Below are 23,272 nucleotides of genomic sequence, written 5' to 3' on the forward strand. Positions count from 1 at the left end.
ATACATACGTACATATATGCACACATGCACATATATGCACACACAAAAAACAATATTTTTCAGACTTGCTAGTACACACAGTTTGTCCAATAAATGACAAGTCACTACCACCCCTTGAGGAATTCAGCAAAGCCCATGTGAAGGACAGTTGCTGAAGGGAAGAAGGATTTCCTTTCCACTGTGACAAAAGCCTTCGCACACCATGGAAATAACTGATCCATCCTTGGTGCAGGAGGGAGGGTGAGGACATGTAGTACAAACCGGACCGTGTGAGTTTCCAACCCACACCAGCTTATCGTACATGCTCTCCCGTCAAAACAGCCCAAAACGAACCACTTGTCAGCTCTTCCAAAGCACTGTCCTAACCCAGGCCGCTGACACTCCCCAGGGTAAGAGACTTCCTTCTGCTCTGCTGTATCATAATCCAGTCTCCACAAAGTGTCTAACTCAGCATTTTTAAAAAATGTCAGGTCAAAGCAGACCTTCCAATGAGGACTTCCTAACCACATGTAGAACAGAATTTCAAATGGTTTCTGTAGCCCCCAACTCCTAATTTGTTCTGACCCCTGGCCATCTTCCCAAAATTATCCCTAAAACTCTCTCCTGCACTTGCATGGTGTGGCCACTGTGGGCCAATCCTGCTATGCCTGGACACCTCAAGTATCAGCCACAGGGCATTTGAACTTGCTGCTTATCTAGTCTGAAATGCTTCCAGTTCCACAGTTACTTACCTGGCTTACTTGAATCTGGTCCCTGCTTGAATGTCACCCTTTCAGAAAGACCTTCTCTGATTCCTGAATCTAAAGTAGCCTTGTGTGCTACTTTCTACCCACCCCTCTGCTTCTGCTTTTTGATTCGTTATAGCTATTGTATAACTTTATATGCACGGCTATTATATGCTTATTCATCTACATGTTTGGGGTCTGGTCTCCCCTAGAATAGAGTCTCTCCTCCCAACTTATTTAATGCTATGTCCCCAGGACTTAGGCCAGTTGCAGATACAGAGCAACGACTCAATACGTATTAATTAACTGAAATGAATTTCCAGCTGCTCTGACAAAATAAGCAATTGCTTTTCAACTACCATTCTTGCATGAGCGCCACAGTCTACAACCACCGGCCAGTCCTGGAAAAGCTCCAGGAAGTCATACTGGCCAGAAGACCTCACATCTCAGAGAGGAAGAGCATCTTGCCCCTTCTTCCATCTCTTGCAGAAACCAACTCATCAGAGGTTGGCGATGTTACAGAATGAGAATTATCTGAGTGTTCAAGTTGGATGCCTCAGATGGTGGGGGTCCAGTCCTGCTGTCACAAGCCAGTCTCCAGTGACACCCACGTAAACATGCGTCTTTCATGTGCTTTGGGGGAACCCAAACAAAATAAACACCAAATGACTAGCCCCACTGCAGGAGCCCTTGAGTTAAAAAAAAAAAAAAATAGAAATTTCCTTATAAGCAGTCTCATAACCCACATATGCAAATGAAAAATGTCTCCTGCATGTGGCTAACAAAAGCAGACTGTCTGGCGTCCTCTACGGAAGACCCAAGTACACATTGCCACTTTTCCTTTGGGGACACAAAGCAATATCCTTCCGTGCTTCTGTTCCTAGTGTTTGGTCATTTCCATCTCAGCACCTCTACCTGGAGCCACAGACAAAATCGTCCGGCCAGCTCTACCCCTATAGGCAGCTGTGTACGCCGATCACATCCGTAAGGGAATTTCAGTTATAAAACCCACTGAACCCATGAAACTGAGATTTTAAGCATCCTGATGATTTCTTTTCTTTGTTTAAAAAGAGAGAAGTTGCCATTTGCCAATCACCAAAATCCAGCAGCTACCAGGATTTAGCAGGCTTAACCTAAGGAGAGCTCCAGACAGTTGTGCTGTTTGGAATGTGGGTGCCCTAGATTTGTCCAGCATGTGGGAGATCAAGTCCTGGAAGACTTCTTGGAAAGCAGGAGTCACAGCCTTTGCTGACCGACCAGTTCTGAGTTTTCATTTTTTTGCTCTGTGAGGAGGGTGGATTGGCTGAGAGAGAATTTGACATTTGATGGATGTGGGTGTCTTCTTTTTCATGCTTGATTCAAAATTCACAGTTCAAATTGAACCTTATGAAGCATACACCATATTATTAATATGGCCATCAGAGCAACAGGAGCTCTCTCAAACTGAAATGTGATCAATAGCAATTCATTAAGAATTTACTGAGCAGCCGTCCTGAATCAGGTAGGGGAGGTGAGAACACTCTAGCTCAGGCACACTTTCATTATCTGCAGCCCCTTTTTTAGGAATAAGGAATATTGCATGTGGACCACTCGTTACAAGGCAGGGTTCGTTATATCACGGGACAAAATCAGTATCTACTTTTTAGGTTGTCACTTTGCAATGTTGGATCTATGATGTCAAAATATCTCCTAAGACACACTGGAAATGCATACAATTTAGCAGGGAAGCTAGAAATTCTGGAATGCCAGCATATCCACGAATGATGTCTAGTAACATTTTAAACCAACATTCCTCCCCACCCAGGCAGTGTCCCCTCCCTTTGGCTGCATGTTTTGCTCTCCGGGTTTTGAAAATGTTCAATGACTCTCATACCCCACGTATGTTCCTCTGTCACACCCAGCAGGGCAACTCTCCGTCTTCTACTCGTAGGCATTAGTGAGGTATATAGAGGTCACCACCTCTCATGGGGACAAACAGATATATGAGATTAGGGGTTGATGAGGGAAAATAGCAGAGGTTATATAGAAATGGAGTAAGCTATGGTTTTAAATTATGAGCATGCCTATCTCTTGGATTCCCAGGGTAAGACTTTAAACCATTAAAAATCTTGAGACCTCCTATATCGACTATTAGAATGGAGAGGGCTGGGGACATGTTCCGGGCTCTCGGTTCCTCCTTTCCTTCACTCTCCCCAAAGACTCCAAGAGGGAAGTGAAGCATTAGCCAATAAGCCTTTGTTTACTGCTCTGTTGATAAAATGTGATTGGTAACAGATGCACTACTGGTGAGGCTCAGTTTACTGCAGGCTTCTGAAGGTCATGGCACATGTAACTACAAGGGGGTGTGCTGATAAGCCCTCCCTTTTTGGCTAAAAGCAACACAGTGGTAAGATCTAGTAATTGTTTTGGTCACAATTTAGGCTAAAAGCAAAAAGAATTAAAAATTAAAAACTCTGTTGTTAGTTAAGGCACTCAACTCTTGACATTTCATCAAGTAATTCCATACTAATGAGAAGTCCAAATATGACTTTCTGAACCCCATCAAAGCAAAAAGGCAGGCATTATTTTGATGGGCACATCATGCAACTTAGGCAATTTCCATTTTCCAGGGCCCTGATTTCAAAAGTGGAAGACTTTGTCTCTCCAAATACTGCTACTTATAATATGTTTTAAAAGAAATAGAGGCTCTTTAACTAACAGAATGAAGATTTCCCTCTTTATAAGACAAAGATCACTACATTCCCCAATGCCTTTAGCTTTATGGATTCAGTCTTTTAGGGCCTACAATAGATACCATTCATTCCATAAAGAACCCAGAGAATTCACATATAAATCTGTGTGAACCCAGGTAGAACATGTCAACAAACATAGAAGTCACACGTCTGTGTCCCGAATCTGCCCTATTTGTGTCTTAACATAAGAGCACCGCTTATAGCATAAGATTGTATTGAGGCTTCATTCAACACAGCCTCACTTTTCTGGATTATGGATTATTAAAACCGGGAATACAATATCCAAATTAGTAAAATGCCTAACGTCTTTTTTGACAGCAGAGCCTAAAGGCTTCAGCTATACTCCGAAGATATAAGGACTTCATTTTCTTTTTTTAACTAAACTTTCTAGAGTGACCAACTGCAGCATGTGAAGGAAAAAAAAAAAAAGGAAACTGGGGCTGGGCTGGATGTATCAAGAAGTAGCAAGGTTTGTTACCTGCAGAGGTGTTACAAGAAATTTCATCTGCTGCAACGAAGACGAACTGATTTCTGGAAGAGAAGATAAAATTCACAATACTGCTCGCTCAGGGGGAAATGTGCTCTCTGCCAATTGGTTCGATGTATTCGGATGAGGGGAGGGAAGGGAGCTGCATTTGCATGGATATTGCAAGGAAATGTGTGGGTATATCTCGGACGTAGAGTTTAAAAAGATCATGAAACAGGCATGCGGGGGACCTTGTGAACCAAATCATGGTGATGTTGGAATATGGACCATGTACAGCTGTTGCATGGGAGTAGTGATACTATGTGTTACCCAAACGTCGTAAGACGTTTCTAAGACGAGGGCATTTCAAACTGCTTCTCTTTGGGTTTCTATGCTAAATGGTGATCACATTTTTAAAACTATATGGACTATCTATTAGGAAGAAGAGTGTACTGCAGCTAGCTAGGGGAAAAAAAATCACAAAATTCCAGACTTAATATTATAGAATAATAGCAAAAGTTTTTTTTAAAAAGGAAAATAAAAGAAATATTGTCATTTCAAAAGAGAATGTTACCTAGTGTCATGTTATAGATACTAATTTCCTCACCAAACTAGGCTAGCTTCATAAAGAAGGTAAGAGAATTCATCTGTTGAAATAAATCCTATCTTGCCAAATTATTTTTAACGATACAGTATTTAAAAGAAAATAAACATGGAAAATGCTATTTTACTTTGGCTTGGTAAAATCCAGAAAGATGATAAAACTCTCTTAAGATGTTTCTCCAGCTGTGGCATTTCCACAATGTAATGCATTCTACCACAGAAGCATTGTTTATTTCTCTAGAAATAAGGATGCCTGTGTCAGGCAGATTATAAAAATATCCGAACAAGAATGGTTAGGTTCTTACATGCCTCTGAAGCAGCCATACAGCAGTGTCCAGTTATCATTTGTTAGATTTTACTGTGTACACGAATCACCAAAAAACAAGACAAATGCATTTTTTTTTTTTGGTCTTAGTTTGATGGGTCTTGTTCAAAATTTTCAATGCTTCAAAAACTATCTGGTGATTGGGTATTTCTTAAAACATCTTAAGAAAGTTTTACTGTTGCAAGAGGTACAGCCTGGAATATCAACTGATCTACTACTTGAAAATTCCCTGGAATTTAACATTCAGTTGAGAATTCTAGTCATGTCCACACCACTGAAATCAAAACAAAATTACACGTGCTCTGAGAATGGTGTTTATGTTTCTCTTCCACATAACAAGAGTCACAACTAAGTCCATTCATCACCTCTCTTGAAAGAATAAAAGTTAGCGTCCTTGGATTTTTGCTATCTTTTGGCTCTGATGCAGACTTTTGGAGTCCAAACAGTATCTGACTTCATATTTCCAAGGAAGGTTGAGGAGCAGTAAGTTAATATCCCTGAAAATGAAGATCTTTGGGTTGAATGGGTTGAATATTTGTTTTGACTTGCTCAGCTTTGACTTATTACTCAAAGGGTAGTAAGACACGGACACCTCACATTACAGGGGTGGTATTCCTGGATAGAACCAACACGCCCTCGGAAGGACCTTTATTTAGCAGATGTTCTCACGAAGAGCCCTACCATAACCAACAATGGTGACCTGGTCAATCCAAAGCGTCAGTCTCTTCGGAGTGGTCACCCACCTCCCTAAGAGGGGGCCCATTAGTTAGGGGTCTACATCCCATCCCTGCTCCCTAACCCCAGAAAACTCTGCTACCTTGCGCCCCACACCTGCATGTTCCCTAAGGAGCTGTCCAGCTGCTAGGTATGAGGAAAGCTAAGGGAGGCAACCAGCACATATAAAATGATGGTCAAATGACGACGAAACGCTTACAAAGATGCAATCTACACAATTATGATTGTAAAGGCGTTAGACCTTTTTCTTTAATTGTACCAGAATTTTTAGAAAACATGATGGTCATTCACAGCACTCTTCTTTTTGATGTACTAACTCTTCCAAAAAAAGAGAAGCTAACACGTCTCCATTTCCTTCCTTCTTTCTGTCCTTTTTGTGTTGGCTTTTTTTTTTTTTTTTGGTAACCTATGTAAATTTGGATTTTTTCCCTTCACGGTGTCTTGATGATTCCTGAGCAAATTTTTGAACCAAGGGGATTTTACCCCCTTGATGAGTCATTATTTTCAAAAGAGTTGGCTCAGATGTCTTCTGACTATCAAATCAAATCTACATCAATGCATAGAGAGTGATCACCCAATAGTGAAATTTTGAAGAATATGCCATGGACTCTGGAGTTAGAAAAGTGTTTGTAAAATATAGTAGCCATTTGGATGTATCAGTTCTGTACTGATTTTTCAAAAATCCACACAAGCATTCCCACTACATCCAGGAAGGTTACCCTAACCTCAGAAACGAACCTATCTACAGAGCTTCATCAATCCGTGGAGTCAACCTCCGTGATCCCCCCCTCGCTCTAAGCTATGCTGTCATCAGTTGATTAGTAAAGTACTACAGATGGGAGTGCCTGCCATCTAATAGCCTGGTGTGGGGTACCTCACGTCAGGCCAACAGAGGGATTTGGTTAAGAATTCTAAAGTGCAGGTTTCGTGATGGTGTTTATGTCCACTATATTATGCCATTTTTATAACTTGTTTTTTCCCCTCTCCCCTTAAGACATGACCTATCTTACACAGTCCATAAAATGGATCATCTATGATCCTCTCTGTGAAATCATTTACCCTAAATGACCAGAGAGGGATCATCAAAGAGAGTAATGATACAACTGAGAAGTCTGCTATTCCCAAGCATATTGAGGAAAAATTAAATAACCAGCCTTTAAGGCAACCTAACTACGTGGCTGCCAACGATGGAATGACAGAAACAGCATACATGGCCCAGAAGTGGTTACCTCCAGTTCCTGGAGGCCTCCTAAGAGCATGGACTTGAAACTTCATTTCCAAAAGGGAAGCTGGTCTACAGTGGCTGTAATGTCATGTTCTGGGCATTTGCATCTGCTTTCTTATTTCATCACCTCCCATGGATTTACTCAAGATCATCTTTCCTGGGTTTTTCCATTTTTCCTTCGGGGGTCTGCATCTAATTCTCCCCGCCAATTTTTCATCTAGTATTCCTTCTTATTTTTGATCCCTTCCTCTACTCCAAAATTTCTCAAATTTCTCTGAAGATAAGAATGACCTAGAATGCTTATTAATAGATAGATTTCTGGGTTTCAACACTGACCACCTAAAGAAGAATTTCCAAGAAAGGGATCTGATAATGTGTACACATAACAAGAACCCAGACGTGGCTGTGGATAAGCTCTGGGGGACAATATTCACACTGTTCTAAGAGGGGATGGGTCATGGTTCCAAGTAATTCTTAACATGGAGAGAGGCGGGAAATCTTGCTGAGAAATCTCTTGCAAATTCATTCTCATTTTCATTGCAAAGCCCACCTTCCCCAGGAAGCCTGTTTGACATGGGAAGCTTTTGGGAGAAGGGAGGATTACTAATTTAAGAAAAGAGAATGAAATGGTAAATTACTGAGGAGCACAGGGAGAAGGCTGTGTTTGTATCCACACCCTGGAATGCTGACACCAAAGAGCATTACTAATGGAGTTGATGGAGCACTTATTCACCACAGGTGGTTGCCAAGGGCTATGGCTATGTATTCATTCATTTAACTTTCCTTTCAACCCCGTTTGCTACCCTCATCTTTTCAGATGAGCAAATGGAGGCATAGGGAATTTATACAGTGTGAACAAGCTGTTAAGTGATGGAAGTGAAATCTGAACACATTTGGGTTGACTCAAGGCCCCGATGCTTATTCACTTTCTAAGATTCTGCTCAGGGTTATGGCGTCAACAATGGGGTGTGACGCCTCTATGGAGGAACTTCCTAATACTATTCTGAACCTTTACTTCCTTCCAGACAAAATAATAGAGTATTAGGAGGCCCCTTTGAACATGATGTAATTGAAGCTTCAGAGAGATCATTGTATTTTGCTTTAAGAACAACGTGGATGACGGAATGGCATGAGCCATGGTCTTTCTCTCTTTTTATTGTATTCTGAGACTTCATCATGTTTTCTGATGGTTCTCAGTGACCCACCACCTAGGCTCTGAATCTGACTCAGCTGGTGGCACATTTGAATAAGTCCTGTGACCTTATAGCCCACTTTTTCTTCTTAGGCTAAATCTCATCTCTTTGCAATTTCCTTTCTTCTAAATCATTCCCAGCTGAATTCTAAGAGTCAAATTAAAATAGTAGCCAGCCAGTATTTCTGGAAGGGAAGTGAGAAGCTAGATATCGAGACACAGAGTAAATCTGCTGGCCTAGGCAGTGGTAGTAAGAGGCAAGAGAGGAAATGCCCTCCCAGCAGATAATTCTGGTTTTAAGTTTCACTGGCAACGATGCTGGTTGCTTCTCCTTTGACTTCTTAATTCTGCCATGCCACCACTGTTTACACAAAACTCAGGGTTGATGTCATTCACAACAAGTTTCCCCTTGTATCCAGTGCTAACACACACATACACAGACACACAAATGTGATCGAAACCCTCCAGGCTATCTGCTAAGAAATCCATACAGCCCAAGAAGTTGGTGTTTCTGGGCTGGCAGATAGCAGCCAAGATGCCCCAAGACGGCAGTGGGACAAAATCAAATGAATTCTATCTGTAGGTATTGTGGCATCTGTTGGTGTTGTTAAGGCAGAGGTTCTCAACTCTGCTGCTCATTACAATCAGCCAAGATTTAAAAAAAAATATTAATGACCAGGCTTATTCCACAGCCATTTAAGTCAGAATCTTAGTGTTTCCCAGGCACAGGTAGTTCTGAAAGCCACTCAGGTGATTCTAATGTGTCAGTCGGAATGGAGAACTTACATCTCACTACATGAATATTTCTTTGAGCCTATGCACCCTCCCTCTGCAGGAAAGAGGATTGTGTCTCTTTCTAAATTAAATTTCACTAGTGTCGATCTCCATATTGTAACACTATTAATATTTGATTATTGAAAATTATGTTATACCAATTATGTATTATTTAATATACTACTTATAATTAGTAGATTTTTGTAACTATGCTTACTGGAGGCTTCCCTTTAGACACATAAAATTAAGGTGGAAATGTAGAATAATCAGATATTCTTGTTCATCTTAAAAAGTTGCTGGAAGGGTCATACGGAACCCCAGCCATGAACATTTTCTGAGTAGTTGAACATAACATGCAGAAATAAGGTGCTTCTATTAAAATTCTTATTGCTGAGTTTAATAGTTTACTCATGTTGTCCATTCAATCCTCTGATGGTTAATGAGGGCTTCATGCCTGCCGGGCACCTAGTGAAACCTGAAGGCTCTGATGCTGTGCTCACGGCTTTAAGTCACTGTAGAACATCTATATGGGCCTGGCTGTCTGGAAGCTCAAACCCTAATTTATATTTTCATTTTGCCACATAGAAAGGAGGACTTATTTGCCTGTGATCAGTATTTGACTCAACACTCAGTTCTAAAATTCTGGACCTGTACAAATCCCACTTGCCCTGTTGTTATTTTTACTTGTATTTTAATATTGAATTATGTGTATTTCAAGAGGCTGTGGCAAATCATAGGATGAGGTGGGGTATAAACAAACAAGCAAACAAACAGATGGGCTCTAGAAGCCTGTGAAAGGAAAGGGTTCACCCTGATTCTTTTTATCTTAAAAGAGGAATGCATTAACATCCATTGAACAACATTTCATTTCGCCCCAGTTCCTGCTGCTAACACTGTCTACAGAAAAAAGTTCAAATGTGAAAGGAAATGAGTGCTGCGTATCTGTCCCTAATTTGAATATTCCATCAAAACCCTGTGGGTTTTAGAAATTCAAATCCAAGTGCATCTCCACTCCCTGGAGACCCGGAGAATGGTTCGCTTTGCAATTTCAGTTTTTCTTACATTGAACAATCACCCCAGTTCCCACTAAATTTTTTTTCTCAGTGAAAGTGAAAGAGACGTAAGAGTCTCTGGAAAGCCTGGCCTGGCCACATACAAGCTGTGTCACCCTGGAAAAGCCATTTTACCTCTCTGGGCCTCAGTTGCCTCATTTGGAAAATGGGATAAAAATGAATGCATGCTCCTCTTAGATTTTTTTTTATTGGAAGATCCATGAGTGCAAAGGCACGTCAATTGGAGAAAAATTGTCTCTTTTTCCTTTTTGTTTTTGGCTGTGTGTGGATTCAGGAGGGATACAGTCTTCTACTCTCCCTGCCCAGAGGCTAATTGCTTGTGTTTTTAAGTGCTGCATTTCTGTGGCTTTAGGGTGACGGGATTAGGCAAGAGCCTTTTGTCGTTGAAGGCGGTTTTAAGGGTGGGCTGGGGCCTCCGGGAGTTAGGGGCAAAATGAAGTGAGTGTGGCAGAGGAATGTTCCAGAACCAGACAGATTCTCAGGGGATTCCAATGGACAACCATCGCCACAGACGTTGGACTTACCACCAGTTGCGATGGGAAAAGGGCAACATGGACAGATTTGGTTTGACTTTTTGAAAAGTCGCTCTGGGGGGCAACTGGTTGTACAGAAATCTCAGGCAGGGATGGTTCAGGGGCTTTGTCCACTCTGGCAGCACTGGTGGTCTTTCCTACAAAGCGGATGTATTCGTGGTATAGCCTGAGCTACCAGCGCAAAGACAGAACGAAGAAGAAACATCCGGGTGCAAGGAGAACAGGACGGGTATGTGAGCTTATGGTTTCCCAGGGGCTTCTTCCTTCAGAACTTTGTGCCCAAACTAAAGACTCCCCAGTGTTATTGAGTACAACTGACTTTAAATAAAAACTGTGTGTAATTAGGTTTTACAATGTACTTTTTAAAAGGAGTACGGAGTGATAACTTAATATACATGTACACTGTGAAATCGTTACCACAAACTAATTAGCACATATCCCCACACCTTTCTCGGTGTGCAGTGAGAACTTCTAAGTTTCACTCTCTCAGCAAATTTAAAGTCTAGTTTTACCTTTCTAGGGTGGAAGTCAAGATTTAAAAACAAAAACAAAACAAAAAAGTTTTCAGGGTCAAAAAATCATTCTAACCCAGAGAACCTGCTTCTGCAGGAAATTACCCATTGCTGTCTCAAGAAAAAAATGCACTCATAGTTTAGTGATGATGTTGATGATAAAATAATATCCTGAGTGCTACTTAGTCCTATTGGAGAAGCTTTCTGTTCATGACCACGATTAATTCAGCCACCCAATGAGGCAGGCAGCAGTCATTAGCCCCACTTTAAAGATGAGGCAGTTGAGGATTAAACTGGTCCACTAGCTTGCCCGTATTACCTCATGTAGTAACTGTGCTGAGATCCAGACTCTAGTCTAAATCTAAATCTCTGATCATATTCTGAAGGTGGATTAGCAAAGATTTGCCAATGCCTACATGGAAGAGGAGACACAAAAAGTCTGAAGAAACTGCTTTACAAACTGACCAGGTTAATTATAAGTTGTAGGCTGTCTGAGCAAGGCACAGAGTCCCCAGACCTTAGAATTGCATTGGGTCCTAGAGATTGCCCAGTCCAAAAGCGACTCATATTTTGAAGTGGATTTAATTTAATTTGCTTCTCTTGCCTGTATATCGTCAGTGTTTCTGAATAATAATACCATGCACTCTAAAAGCTCTACAATATCTGTCAATCAGCAAGTGAGTTATTGATGACCCCATGCATTTCACCAGCTCTTCCAGTTTATAAAATAATGCTCCCCTTCACCTCTTTCTGATTCTAACTGGTATTATGCTCCCCAATTAGCAGATGAGAACACAGAGGCCCAATAAAAGTCAGAGGAATCAGATGGGACTCTTCCAGGGAATGCTGAACACGAGTGCAAATCTATTACCCAGTCAAGGAGAAGACCGTAGCATGAAGTCACGCTCATCACCCATGGATCTCTGGGATGAAGTGAATGACTGTGGCCCTAAGCTGGCTGAGGGAGGAAGCCCCCACAGGATGGATTGTGAGGGCCACCCAACCGTTCTCAGCTTTGCTTCCTCACTAAGGAAGGGTAGTAGAGAGGAGATGATTGCAAACCAGCAATTTGCAGACTAATTCTTTTATATCCTGCAAGGTTCATGGAGGGTGAACCAGACTTCATTATTTACTGCATATCAGGGCGAATTGAAGCTTGCCCTCCGTGGGCGGAGCTTCTCGAACCGCCTATGCATCGCCCTGGGATCCAGGAAGAGCTGATTCGGACCCAGCAGAGCCAGGGTGGGGCCTGAGGTTCTGCATGTCTCACAAGCTCCTGGCGAGGCCAGTTTGGTCGGTCTGGGAACCACGCTTGGCAGACCGGGGCCCCGAGGACCCTCAGAATGAAACATTCCAATCTCGAAATTTCAGAACCGGAGGAGGTAACTGTTTGTTCTTTTGCTCTGTTTTAAGTTTGAGATAGGAAACCGGAGAAAACAGTAAGAAGACTGGCAGAAAGACTGTGGTTCTGGGAACGCTGTGGAGGTAATACCGTGCAGGACACACTTTGAAAGGGCCCCCAACCCCACTATCTGGGGTCGTAGTCTAGGTACTAGACAGCAGCCCACAAACCCTCTAACGAGGCAGAAATGGTGGCGAGAACAAGTCCCTCATCTTCTAAAGAAATCTAAAATTTCAAATTACAGAATTGGACAGGAGCCTGGGATTGAGGGGATGTTAGAAGCATCCATACTTTTCTTTTTTCAAGAAATTTCAAGGCTGCAAAAGGCATGGGAACCACTGTGCAGGTTGTCAGACGTGGGGCAGATTTCTATAATCTCAGGCCAAAGCATTTCAATCTGAGCGGTTAAGATGCTTAAGGGAAAGGTGTTCGGCTTTGACTGTGTCTCATTGCCCCGCAAGCTGCCGATCTATGTGACCACTCACACATCAGGATGTAGCAAGGACGGTCCCGGAAACAGTGACAAGGGGGACAGGTGAGTTCCTCTTTACAGACTCCCTCAAGCTCTTACCTATCAAACTACCATCTCCCTAAATCCTCAGAGGGGTACCTACTCTAAATGTTTTGCATGTTAGTTGAATATGAAATGCACTGTGGTTCTGAGGTGACTCTAATTAAAAAGAAATCAATCACTGTGATTCACGCCAGGGAGAAAATCAGGAGGAGTCATTTACTTCTGTCTGGTGACTGTTCACATGCATGTACATGGACATGCATGTACAGACACGGAAATAATGTAGAGGCCACATTTACATAGAAATCACTTCTTCTAAAAAAAATAAATTCAGTCTTCTTTCCTAGGTACAGATTCAGAACTCGCTTTGATAACTTTAAAGGAAATACTAGGAATTTTTAGTGAAAAATCCCCTCTTACACCAAAGGATAGAGTCTACAGTATATCTATCTCACAGTCACCAAAAATAAAAAGGACAAAGACGGGGGCGGAGTTTAATTTTTATCCCATCCATGAATGCTTCATGGTATAGTCCTTCCACCTGACTGTCTTCGAGGAGGAAAGTTCTTTATTTGCAATGGAAATGGCCTCTGTCCATATTTGTCATCAGAGGTTCCTCACCTGCCTCGGAACCCTTCACAGCTGAAGGATCCTGATGGCACTACTTAAAAGATTAGCTTTATTTGCTTTTTTTTTTGTGGCCTCTCAAGTCAATGATCTGCAACCTGAAAAGTGTGTAATTAGGCCAGGACATGACCAAAGGAGCCGTTACAGCTTGTCTTGTCACTGGCAAGTGTCTACCCACAAGGCTGTGACAGCTACGGTCCACCAGGTTTGGAATTTCCTTTAATACCTCCCCAACTCCTTGTCGGTCCAGTCTGTTGACTATTACAGTCTTGGTTCTTTTTTTAACTGCTTCAATTACATTTTCATCCAATAGTGCCTAACAGTTGTTGAGAAGTCATTACAGATGATGGATCAAAGGCAATTAGTTCTTGAAACGAAAACTTGAGCATTTTTCCTTCTTACATGTGTGTGTGTGGGTGTGCACGTGCACGCACATGTATGTCTGTAAATTAAAAGCAGGACAAACTCAGAAAATATGCCTATCAGTAACAGCCATATTACTTTTTAGCACGGAAGGCTTTGTGCCTGTAGACACAAGTTTCAAAAATGCTCTCAAAGCTGCTGTCAAGAGCCTTCTTCACTATTTCAGAACCATGTCAGTTGTTAGCGAATGAAATCATTGCCAACCTACAAAGCAGGTTGGCAGAAAATGTAACTTATCTCAGCTATCACGCTCTTGTTGGTGAGCGCCCAGTGGAAAGTATTTGATCCACAGGAAAATAAATTATTGGTGGTTGTGAGAGCATGACATTTCACTCACTCCTTAATTGTTCAGTCACATCTGTGATGACCATCTGAGGCTGTGAACATGCCTTTGCCCTGACTTTGTGACAATAGCATGAAGAGGTGCAAACAGCCCAGTGCCTGGACTAACGGACGTGGGATTCGAAGCCCAATCGCTGGACTTCCCCTGGCACGTATTGCTCTGTCTGGACCCACCTCTTCCATCTGCACTTAGGATGAGCATGCATGTTTTGCTTCTTCTGGGACAATCCTACTTGAAGCCTGTTGTTCTGCAGTCACTGCAGTGCATCCCCTCTCTGTCACGCATGCCACATTTTGTATGACCATCTCTATGGCCACCCTAACTGTACGGCTTCCATTATCAGGTCACTTGTGCTCATGTTTTACACCGTACCTGATGCGCAAAAGACACTACCAAGAAAGGTAACTTCACAGTAGAAATCTGCATCATGAAAAGAAAAAAAAAAAAAGTGGCAGGGAAGATACCATAGACTGTTCCCCTTAAGAAGACCTGATGTATCAGAATCCAAACTTTGGAGAACTGATTCACTGAAAGGCTTCTGCAGGACCTCCCCTCAACAAAAAAAGTCTTTTTTTTTTCCTTTCCATAAAAAAATAAAAACAAGCCAAAATAAAACAAATGGGAATTATTCCTGGAACTCAAGAGATTAAAAAGGACTGGATTTGCAGCTAATCCTATTAGGTTTTAAAAGGCTCGTCTACACCTTACTCAGCTGGGTAGGCTTGCTTGGTCCTCCCTCATCTTCTAAACTCTTTGAATCACCCCAGAACCTGTTAAAGAAACAATGGATTCACAAACCTGAGTTTTAGAGAGTTGGGGGGAACTGAAATAACCTGGAAAGGTGGGGTTTTCCCAAAGCTCCTCCTTGCTACACAGATCTAAAGCTCTTAGTTGATTATCTTATGGGAATATATCAAAATAAAGCAGGAACATTTTGTGTAGTGCCCCATATGCTGGGTGTTTCTTAGACATTGTCTCTAAAACTTCCAAACCGCTTTGTAAAGTGTGATCCATGTACCCACAACAGATGAGGTGGTGGAGTGCAGAGAAATTACAGCTCAGGATCGCTCCACTCAGACACCAGCAGAGCCTAGTGATAAGGGCATAGATGTTACGCTAAACAACTTGTTCAACTTTTCCAAGCTTGCCTCCTCCCCCATCAGTAACATAGAGGTGGCAACATCAATTTTATCGGGTTGACGTGACAGGTCAATGACTGTATTTGTAAAGCACTTGGAATAGTGCCTGTCGTACCGTAAAGAGTCCATAAACAGCCATTGTTACTGTGGCTAATATCGCTGTGATTATTGTCACAGAGAGATGATTTGAATCAAAGTTTGCCCATCTCCTACATTAAACTTTAAAAAGTCTTACTAAATAGCGCGAGTAATAAAGTCCTCTATTTCTATCTAACGAATATTTTAACAGGGGCACTGTCATATATATTGCAAGTTTTATTGAAGAAATTAATTTTCATCTGGCATGCGTGCCTTTCCACAGGAAGCTCACAGTCAATACATGTTTTTTCTAGTTACCCCTAAATCTGTCTAGAATGATTTGCTTCACTTTCTCCTCTAGAGGGTCCCGTGAATCACCAAAAACAGAAACAAAAATAAAAACAAAAAAACAAATGAATCAATTAAGAAAGTGAACTTTAAAAAAAAGGATAGGAATATAAATACTAGTAACAATGTATTATACATACTATTATGTGTATGTGTATATATATATTTATATTTCAAGCTGGTGTTCTAAGTAAAAAAAAACTGGATGCACTTTTCTAGGCAGGGGGGTACAGAAGAATATAAATAAAGGCATTAGTGACTCATTTCTGCTAAATTTTACTACATGTTGACAGAGCATCTTTATTTAAATTGCAGAACTCAGGAGCGCTCATCAGGACAAGTGAAAATAGTGGAAAGGATAAAAGGCTAAAATGAAGAAGAGCCTCAGCAAAGCACTATCAAAAAAGGTACACAGGAGTAACTACTCTTTAGGGTCATGTTTTGGCTCAACAGCTTAGAATCTGAATCCAAAATGTCTTTCTTCTGACCCTGGATTCTTGAGACAACTGGGGAGACGGCACAGGATCCACTTAGATCCCCTCTGAACTAAGCGCTCGGCTCCTTGTTCATCTGAGAATACCACCCTCGGCGTCACCAGGCTTTACAGGGCTCTCACTCTATTTTTTTCCAATGGTAGATGTCTCAAAAAAAAAAAAGATTGAAAATGAAATGAAATACCATGGTGAGTCTACCATAGAGCTGCCAACTTTTATTTTGCCAAGTACGAACATTCAAAACAAAATTGGGTAAAAAAAAAACAAGGCAGGGCGGGGGGGGGGGGAAGGCTATCATTTGCTGTTGTCATCATTTTATAAAAGAAAAGCTGTTGATGGCAGCACATGAGCAAGAAGCATGGGGAAGGCCTGACCGTTCCCCAGACAAGGGAGTCAACCGCTGTGCTTGGCTGTTCCCCAGGGCAGGGCGTTGGCAGCCATAGTATGATGCCCACCATCCTCTCCCGTCCTGTACACCAGCAAAGGTGTGATCAGAGGCAGTGCTCTAAACCAAGCACACCGATAAGATCTTGAAGATCTCTCCAAGGGCAGGGCTCTGCTACGGAGTTCTACCCCGAAGCAGATTCGACCCTTACTGAAGTTGGCTCGGTTAAGAGGTATGGGGAAAACAAGGAACCCTCCTCCTCAGCCCATTTTGCATTATCCACCCCCATTAAAGGGTCCACATTATCCATAGACGATTTCTGTTATCTACCCCAGAGCAAGAAAAAGTAAAATCATTACGTTCTTAAAGTACGATGATATTTTTTAAACAACCATCCTGCAAAAACAGGAAAAAGAAAAAAAAACCCTTAAATGGTAAATTAAATTTTCCATTCAGGATGCTCATATGCTTTATAGGGCGGCAGTCCCTTAATTTTTAGACTATATATCATCTGATGAGGACTCCAAATAAAATGGTATGCCATTTTAAATGCAATTAGCCTTTTTATTTTAATGATGGCATTTCTCTATTATTTAATCTGAGTCCAGGAAGTAAAAAGTCCTAAAATAGATAGGGAGTAACTACACTAATGGAAGTCAACTCAAATTCCTTTATGTTTTCAGTTGAACTCAAGTTGTACATAAGAGCTTAGTTCTGTATCCAGTAGTTAAGCTTATGATGAAAGATATGAGAAGCTAGAGAGGTGGCCTATCTGCCCACACAGCCCTCTTGTTCCTCCCTTCCTTCTTTCTTCCCTCACTCCCTCCTCTCACCCTTTCTTTCTCTTTCTTCCATTCATCCACCACTATCTATGTATCTATTATCTATCTACCTTTCCATCCATCCATCCATCCACCCATCCACTTATCCATTCACCCATCCACTCATCCATCCATCCACCCATCCATCAACCCACATCCACTCATCCATCCATCCACCCATCTACCAACCCATCCATCCACCCATCCACCCATTGACCAACCCATCCATCCATTCATCCATCCATCCATCCATCCACCCATCCACCCATCCTTCTATCCATCCATCCACCCATCCTTCTATCCACCCATCCACCCATTGACCAACCCATCCATCCACCCATCCACCCATTCTTCTATCCATCCACCCACCCATCCACTCATCCATCCATCCACCCATCCACCAACCCACATCCACTCATCCATCCATCCACCCATCTACCAACCCATCCATCCACCCATCCACCCATTGACCAACCCATCCATCCATTCATCCATCCATCCATCCATTCACCCATCCACCCATCCTTCTATCCACCCATCCACCCATTGACCAACCCATCCATCCATTCATCCAACCACCCATCCATTCATCCACCCATCCTTCTATCCATCCACCCACCCATCCACTCATCCATCCATCCACCCATCTACCAACCCGTCCATCTACCCATCCACCCATTGACCAACCCATCCATCCATTCATCCGTCCATCCATCCACCCATCCACCCATTGACCAACCCATCCATCCATCCACCTATGTATGTATGTATGTATCTTTCTCTCTGTCCCCTATATAACTTTAAATAGTAGACCAGCTTTTCCAGGACCCCAAAGACATGCCTACTTATCACTATTGAGTTTTGAGAAAGAACTACCAATCTATTTCTCTCTGAAATAGAATTTATTCATAGGTTATGAATATCACATTTAAATGATGTTCTACCATATGGCTTATGACTGAACTTGACAAGTCCTGGCCTCTTTATTAAGATTCACCAAGATGCTCCACTGAGTCCTTCATGAGGTCCTAAGGCATAGGTGTGTGTATATGTGTTGAGTATATATATATATTGTTTTCACTTATGTATTTGAATATATATATATATATATACACACACACACACACATAACACACACATATATGTATGAGTATACATAGATATGTTTCAAATGCAGGAAGCAAGATAATTGATAGTATAGCATTTTAGTTGAGTTTCTATCAAGTTGGTCTGTATGAGATTGTCAATATTCCACCATTTTTGTCACAGAAAAACAGCATTTTCATATGGTACGGTCTAACGCTTTGTTGCCAACGAGATGTAAGGACTCCAAAAACAAACAAAAAAGGATACAAAATAAAACAAAAAAAACCTTGTTGCTTGCTGTTTCCTTTGCTCAGTCTCAGGGCCCCTGGGTGGCCAGGGCTGCAACTGTATGTCAAAAGCTGCTGACTTTCAGGGAACTTTAGAGGAAATGCATGTCTTAGGTGAAAGAAGAAATGACTTCTGGTGACTCTCAGTGCAACTGGGTTCTGTGAAATTTCCGAGTGTATGATTCTGGGTTGTTTTCTTCTCTTAGCTGCTTTGAATCTATATCCCTTCTGCCCTAAGGTGGAGGGACGTTCTCATGCACCGATTGTTAGGAGATGTTAGAATGTATAGCAAGCAGGACAAGCATGACAGATGTCTGCCTTTCTGGTGAGAGAACATTTTCATTGAAGCTGTATACATCACGTGTATTTCCCCACATATTTGTGGCATAACCCATTGAACGAGGAATCTACCCTCCCACCCACCCTGGACCCCACCTCCTACTTTGCTCAAAGATGCAGCAACGAGCAAGTCATAATACACAAAGAAACCAAGAGCCAGTCCGTAAAGAGAAGCCTGCCCTGAGGCTTAATTCAAGCAAGCCATCCATCGAGCTCATGTGATGATGGACCTGTCAAGTCCAGAACGCATCATGGACACATCACCAACACCAAGTGGCATGCAATGACGAGATGACCGACGGCCCCACTGCCATGCTCTGATTGGTTCAAGCTCAGAAAACAATCTCCTTACAGAGTTTGGACAGGTGGCTTTGCATAAATCAAAGTGAGATTAAAAATAAGGATTTGGTGAGGTCAAGCGCTTACCAAAGGTTTCCTAAATGCCAAAGAACGATGGTTGCCTATTCCCATCAAATCTGTCAAAGAGGCTATGAAATTACCTAGTCCAGTCAGGTCTTTCTCTTTTGGGGAAATCTCTGCCCATACCAGATGGTCTTCATTCTGGAGGTCAGCATTCAGAATCTCTCAGGATGCTCCCAGATAATCAGCATGCGATCATTTAGCCACGAAGATGACGGGCAGGGAGTTGCCAGGTGCCCATCAAGGACCTTCTGGACCGTCCTGAAGTTACTGGAGTTCAGTATTTTCCAAAGGTCCCTGAATCTTTAATTTGATGAGGGCCTAACTTGTGCTGATAAAAGTGAAAATTCTACCAACTGGGGACATCAAACTTCTTTTGCTTTCAAGACGTCTGAAGAGTGAATCTATGATTACAGGGAAAGTTTGTCGCAGTTTTTCCTTTGATCAGGAGGACAAACGATGCACCCTACCAAAATATCCTTGATGCCTGCTGATATTGTGCCCTATTTTGAAGAAGTTCCTTTGGCCTAAGAGGTTTTTTCTCTTGGTCGACCTGCCTCTCCTCTAGAAAACAGAAACTGAGACACTGTCGCCACTGATGTCATACTGTGATTGTGTAAAATAAACTATTACACAAATGCCCTGAGATAAATTCTAGACTCTTGGCATCTTTCATCTAGATTCAAAAGCTGTTTTGAAGATTTTACATTTCCCCAAAATACATGTCTTCTATTAAAGCGTCTTCCTTCTCTTTATATGCTTAGTGAAAAGAAAAGGAAGTACCACCGATTCATAAATACACTTTACAAATCAAACCAGAAATGTCACTTTTAAGATTGTTTTCTGGTAATTTACCTATTACTGTATTTACCTCAATGCAGTAATCCCACATGTGGCTAGTGCCTTGCTTATAATAAAGTTAAATAGGGCTAGTAATCAATTTCCACAGCAACCAAGAAGACCTAATGTGCAAATTTCTTTAATGAACAGTGAGAGGCCAATTACATGGACAAGGGTATATTTAGTTGGTTTCTTCAACTGAAACTGTACAACTAAAGTGGGAATTACAGAATTATTCAAGATTTACCAACCCAAGGATGAGGGCAATTTTTCAGTAGGACACGTGGCCAATGAGAAGTCTTAATAATATTAAAATAACAGATTTGATTCATATATTTGCATATATGTTGCCCTCGAATACAGCAGAATTTTTAGTTAATTTTTAGATGAATGCAAATAGAGATGGCCAGATTCTTAAGTAATTCTATCCAAGAATAGTATTAAACATCGCTTATTATTATTTTTTTAATGTCTAAGATTGGTCTTCTTGAAGAAGGCAACTTAAATTATATCTCTGTAATTAACCTTTTCTCAACTTGGGGATAGATGTCCTTATCCTGAGAAAGCAAGATAAAAATCCAAAGAAATAAACCCGTTGAAGATTCTTATAATTATACTGCAGGCTAAAGTTACTGTGATTATAATTACACACAAAGTGGGTGTTTGAGAATTTAGCATCTAGAGATATTTTCATGAAAATAATTAAGGGTTGTAGATGAACCATATTACAACTGATACTCTGCAAGGCTTCAGTGTGCAGAATTTAATAGCATTAAGTATTTCTGAGTACGCCAAGATTGTCACCACTTCTATTAGCCTTACTGACCCTCTCTATACTCCGAATCCAGTGTCAGAGTGTATTGAAGATAGCAACTTACATAAAATGTATTTTGCATGTTGGCAGCTGATTATTGGGTGACTGGATGATTTATATATTTAGAGGCATCTTGGTGTGGATTTCTTTAGAGGATCCCACCAGCCTTGAGCCCTGGTGATGGCTGTTTGTAGGAAAATAGTATAAATACCTGCCTATAGCCAGATAGCACATGGTCTGGGGGTGGGGAGGAATTATAGATTATTTAAACACTCTATATTTGGCTGAACTTTCCAGATTTTCAGAAATGATGATGCTTTCTCAGATCTCAATTCTATCCTGCCAGAGATGGAACTTACTACAAGATTATGCATGAAGTTTTCAAAGTGCAGCTTTCAGGGTTCAAGAACTCATTTTGCTTTTGTATATGTCAGAAGCATTCTGGAGCTACGATCAGCTAACAACGGATCTCGTGAGGAATGGGATGGGACTGCAGAGGAAGCACACCACAGGAAACTGGGGGGGCGCCGAGTCACCACGGGCCACGGAGGAGACGCACGCTTGCTGGCGTTTCAGGGTCCCCCACTTTGCCTGCTTACCTGTCTGACCCAGCATGCCTCAGCCACACATGCAGACTGTTATCATTACTGTTTTATTCATGAGACACATTTTTAAATGAAAGGAGTCATTACCAAAAATAAGCACCTCAATGACATTTGTGCATGCAGAGCATCTGAACATTCACATTTATGTCCTCAGAAACAGAGCCAGCAAGTTGCATTCAATATGGAAACACACACTTTCTTTTCTCAAGGCACCTATGCAAAAATAGCCGTGGCTTGCCACTTCAGGAACCGAGGCGTCTGTTGCGCCTGGGTAATGGGTAGTAAAGATCCTCCACTTCCGCCCCCACCCTGCCATCCATTCTGACTTCTGCATTTCTTAAACCCACTTCGGTCCCTTCTGCTGCTAGTCTTAGCATGTGGTGTGCATTACACATAAAAGTCAGCTTATCTTAGTAGGGTGGGACACTGGGCATTGCCAAAAAGAATGAAATCTCCAGGGGATTGCCAGATCCACCTCTCCCGTTCCTTTATTTTGGATTAAAAAATGCAACGGAGGGAATGTGTCACTGGGTGCAAAAAGTTGTAAAAAGGGGAAACAGGGTGCTTGAAACCAAGGTAAGCCTGGCTTTCTTCCTATGACTCAGATGAAACCACGGTGTTCCAAAGACGACCATGAGAAGGGTGTACAGGGAGTGTTTGTGTGTGCGTGCAAGGTGTGCTCTCACAGGAATTAGGAGATCTGAAAAACAGCTATGCACGGACAGAACCGATTTTCTTTACGTCTTAGCAGAGAGGGTGAGAGTTTAGAATGACCTAGACTTACGGGTTCATCCTCTCTCTACGTGGCCCTGTGTTTACCTTCACTGCGGGACCTAACTTTTTGGGTGCTGCCTTCCCAGCAGTCATGCATTTGCACCCAGACTGGACGAGAATCCCCTGTGCCACCAGCTAAGTTAACTTCCAGTAGTTGTCAAGCATGAGAAGGAAGGCCCTTACCTGTCACTGTAGGCAGCAGCTGTGGCAGGGGTAGGCTGGGCGTAGCGGTAGGCAGCGTAACCACCCTGAAACACAAGGAGACACTGACTTAGGGACGCGGAGGAGCCCGGCTCTGGGGACGCCCACCTGTGAGACCACACCAGAACAGCAGTTACCCAAATCTACAAGTCTAAAGTGGAGGTTAACCAAAGCTTAGTATTAAAGCAGAAGTACACAACGCATTGGAAAGACAGGGGGTTGAATACCATCTGCAGCTGGATGTTAAAGGTTAGCAGTTGTAAGCATGTCCCAAAGGGAGATCCTTTAAAAGGAACGTACCTAAATGTTAACGGTGGTGGTCTTGGGGTGGGGAGGATTACGGATTATTTAAACACTCTATACTTGGCTGAACTTTCCAGATTTTCAGAAATGAGGATGCTTTCTTTTACCTTTACTTCTTAGCTGCTAACTTACAT

General features: G+C 42.0%; 1 protein-coding gene across 36 annotated transcripts in view; it reads right to left on the reverse strand.

The window, feature by feature from the left end:
- Positions 1 to 23,272, reverse strand: part of RBFOX1 (RNA binding fox-1 homolog 1) — a 1,882,478-nt gene that overhangs the window by 14,590 nt on the left and 1,844,616 nt on the right. For 19 of the 36 annotated variants that reach the window (XM_057487615.1, XM_057487611.1, XM_057487613.1 and 16 more), the window contains one exon: positions 22,818 to 22,882. In XM_057487615.1, coding sequence (XP_057343598.1) covers positions 22,818 to 22,882 — 65 coding nt within the window. Of the gene's footprint in view, positions 1 to 3,935; positions 3,989 to 22,817; positions 22,883 to 23,272 lie in introns of all 36 variants that reach the window. The other 17 variants (XR_008992290.1, XR_008992289.1, XM_057487612.1 and 14 more) reach the window with 1 other exon arrangement.

The sequence above is a fragment of the Manis pentadactyla genome, chromosome 10 (genome assembly GCF_030020395.1).
Source record: "Manis pentadactyla isolate mManPen7 chromosome 10, mManPen7.hap1, whole genome shotgun sequence".
Classification (NCBI taxonomy): Eukaryota; Metazoa; Chordata; class Mammalia; order Pholidota; family Manidae; genus Manis; species Manis pentadactyla.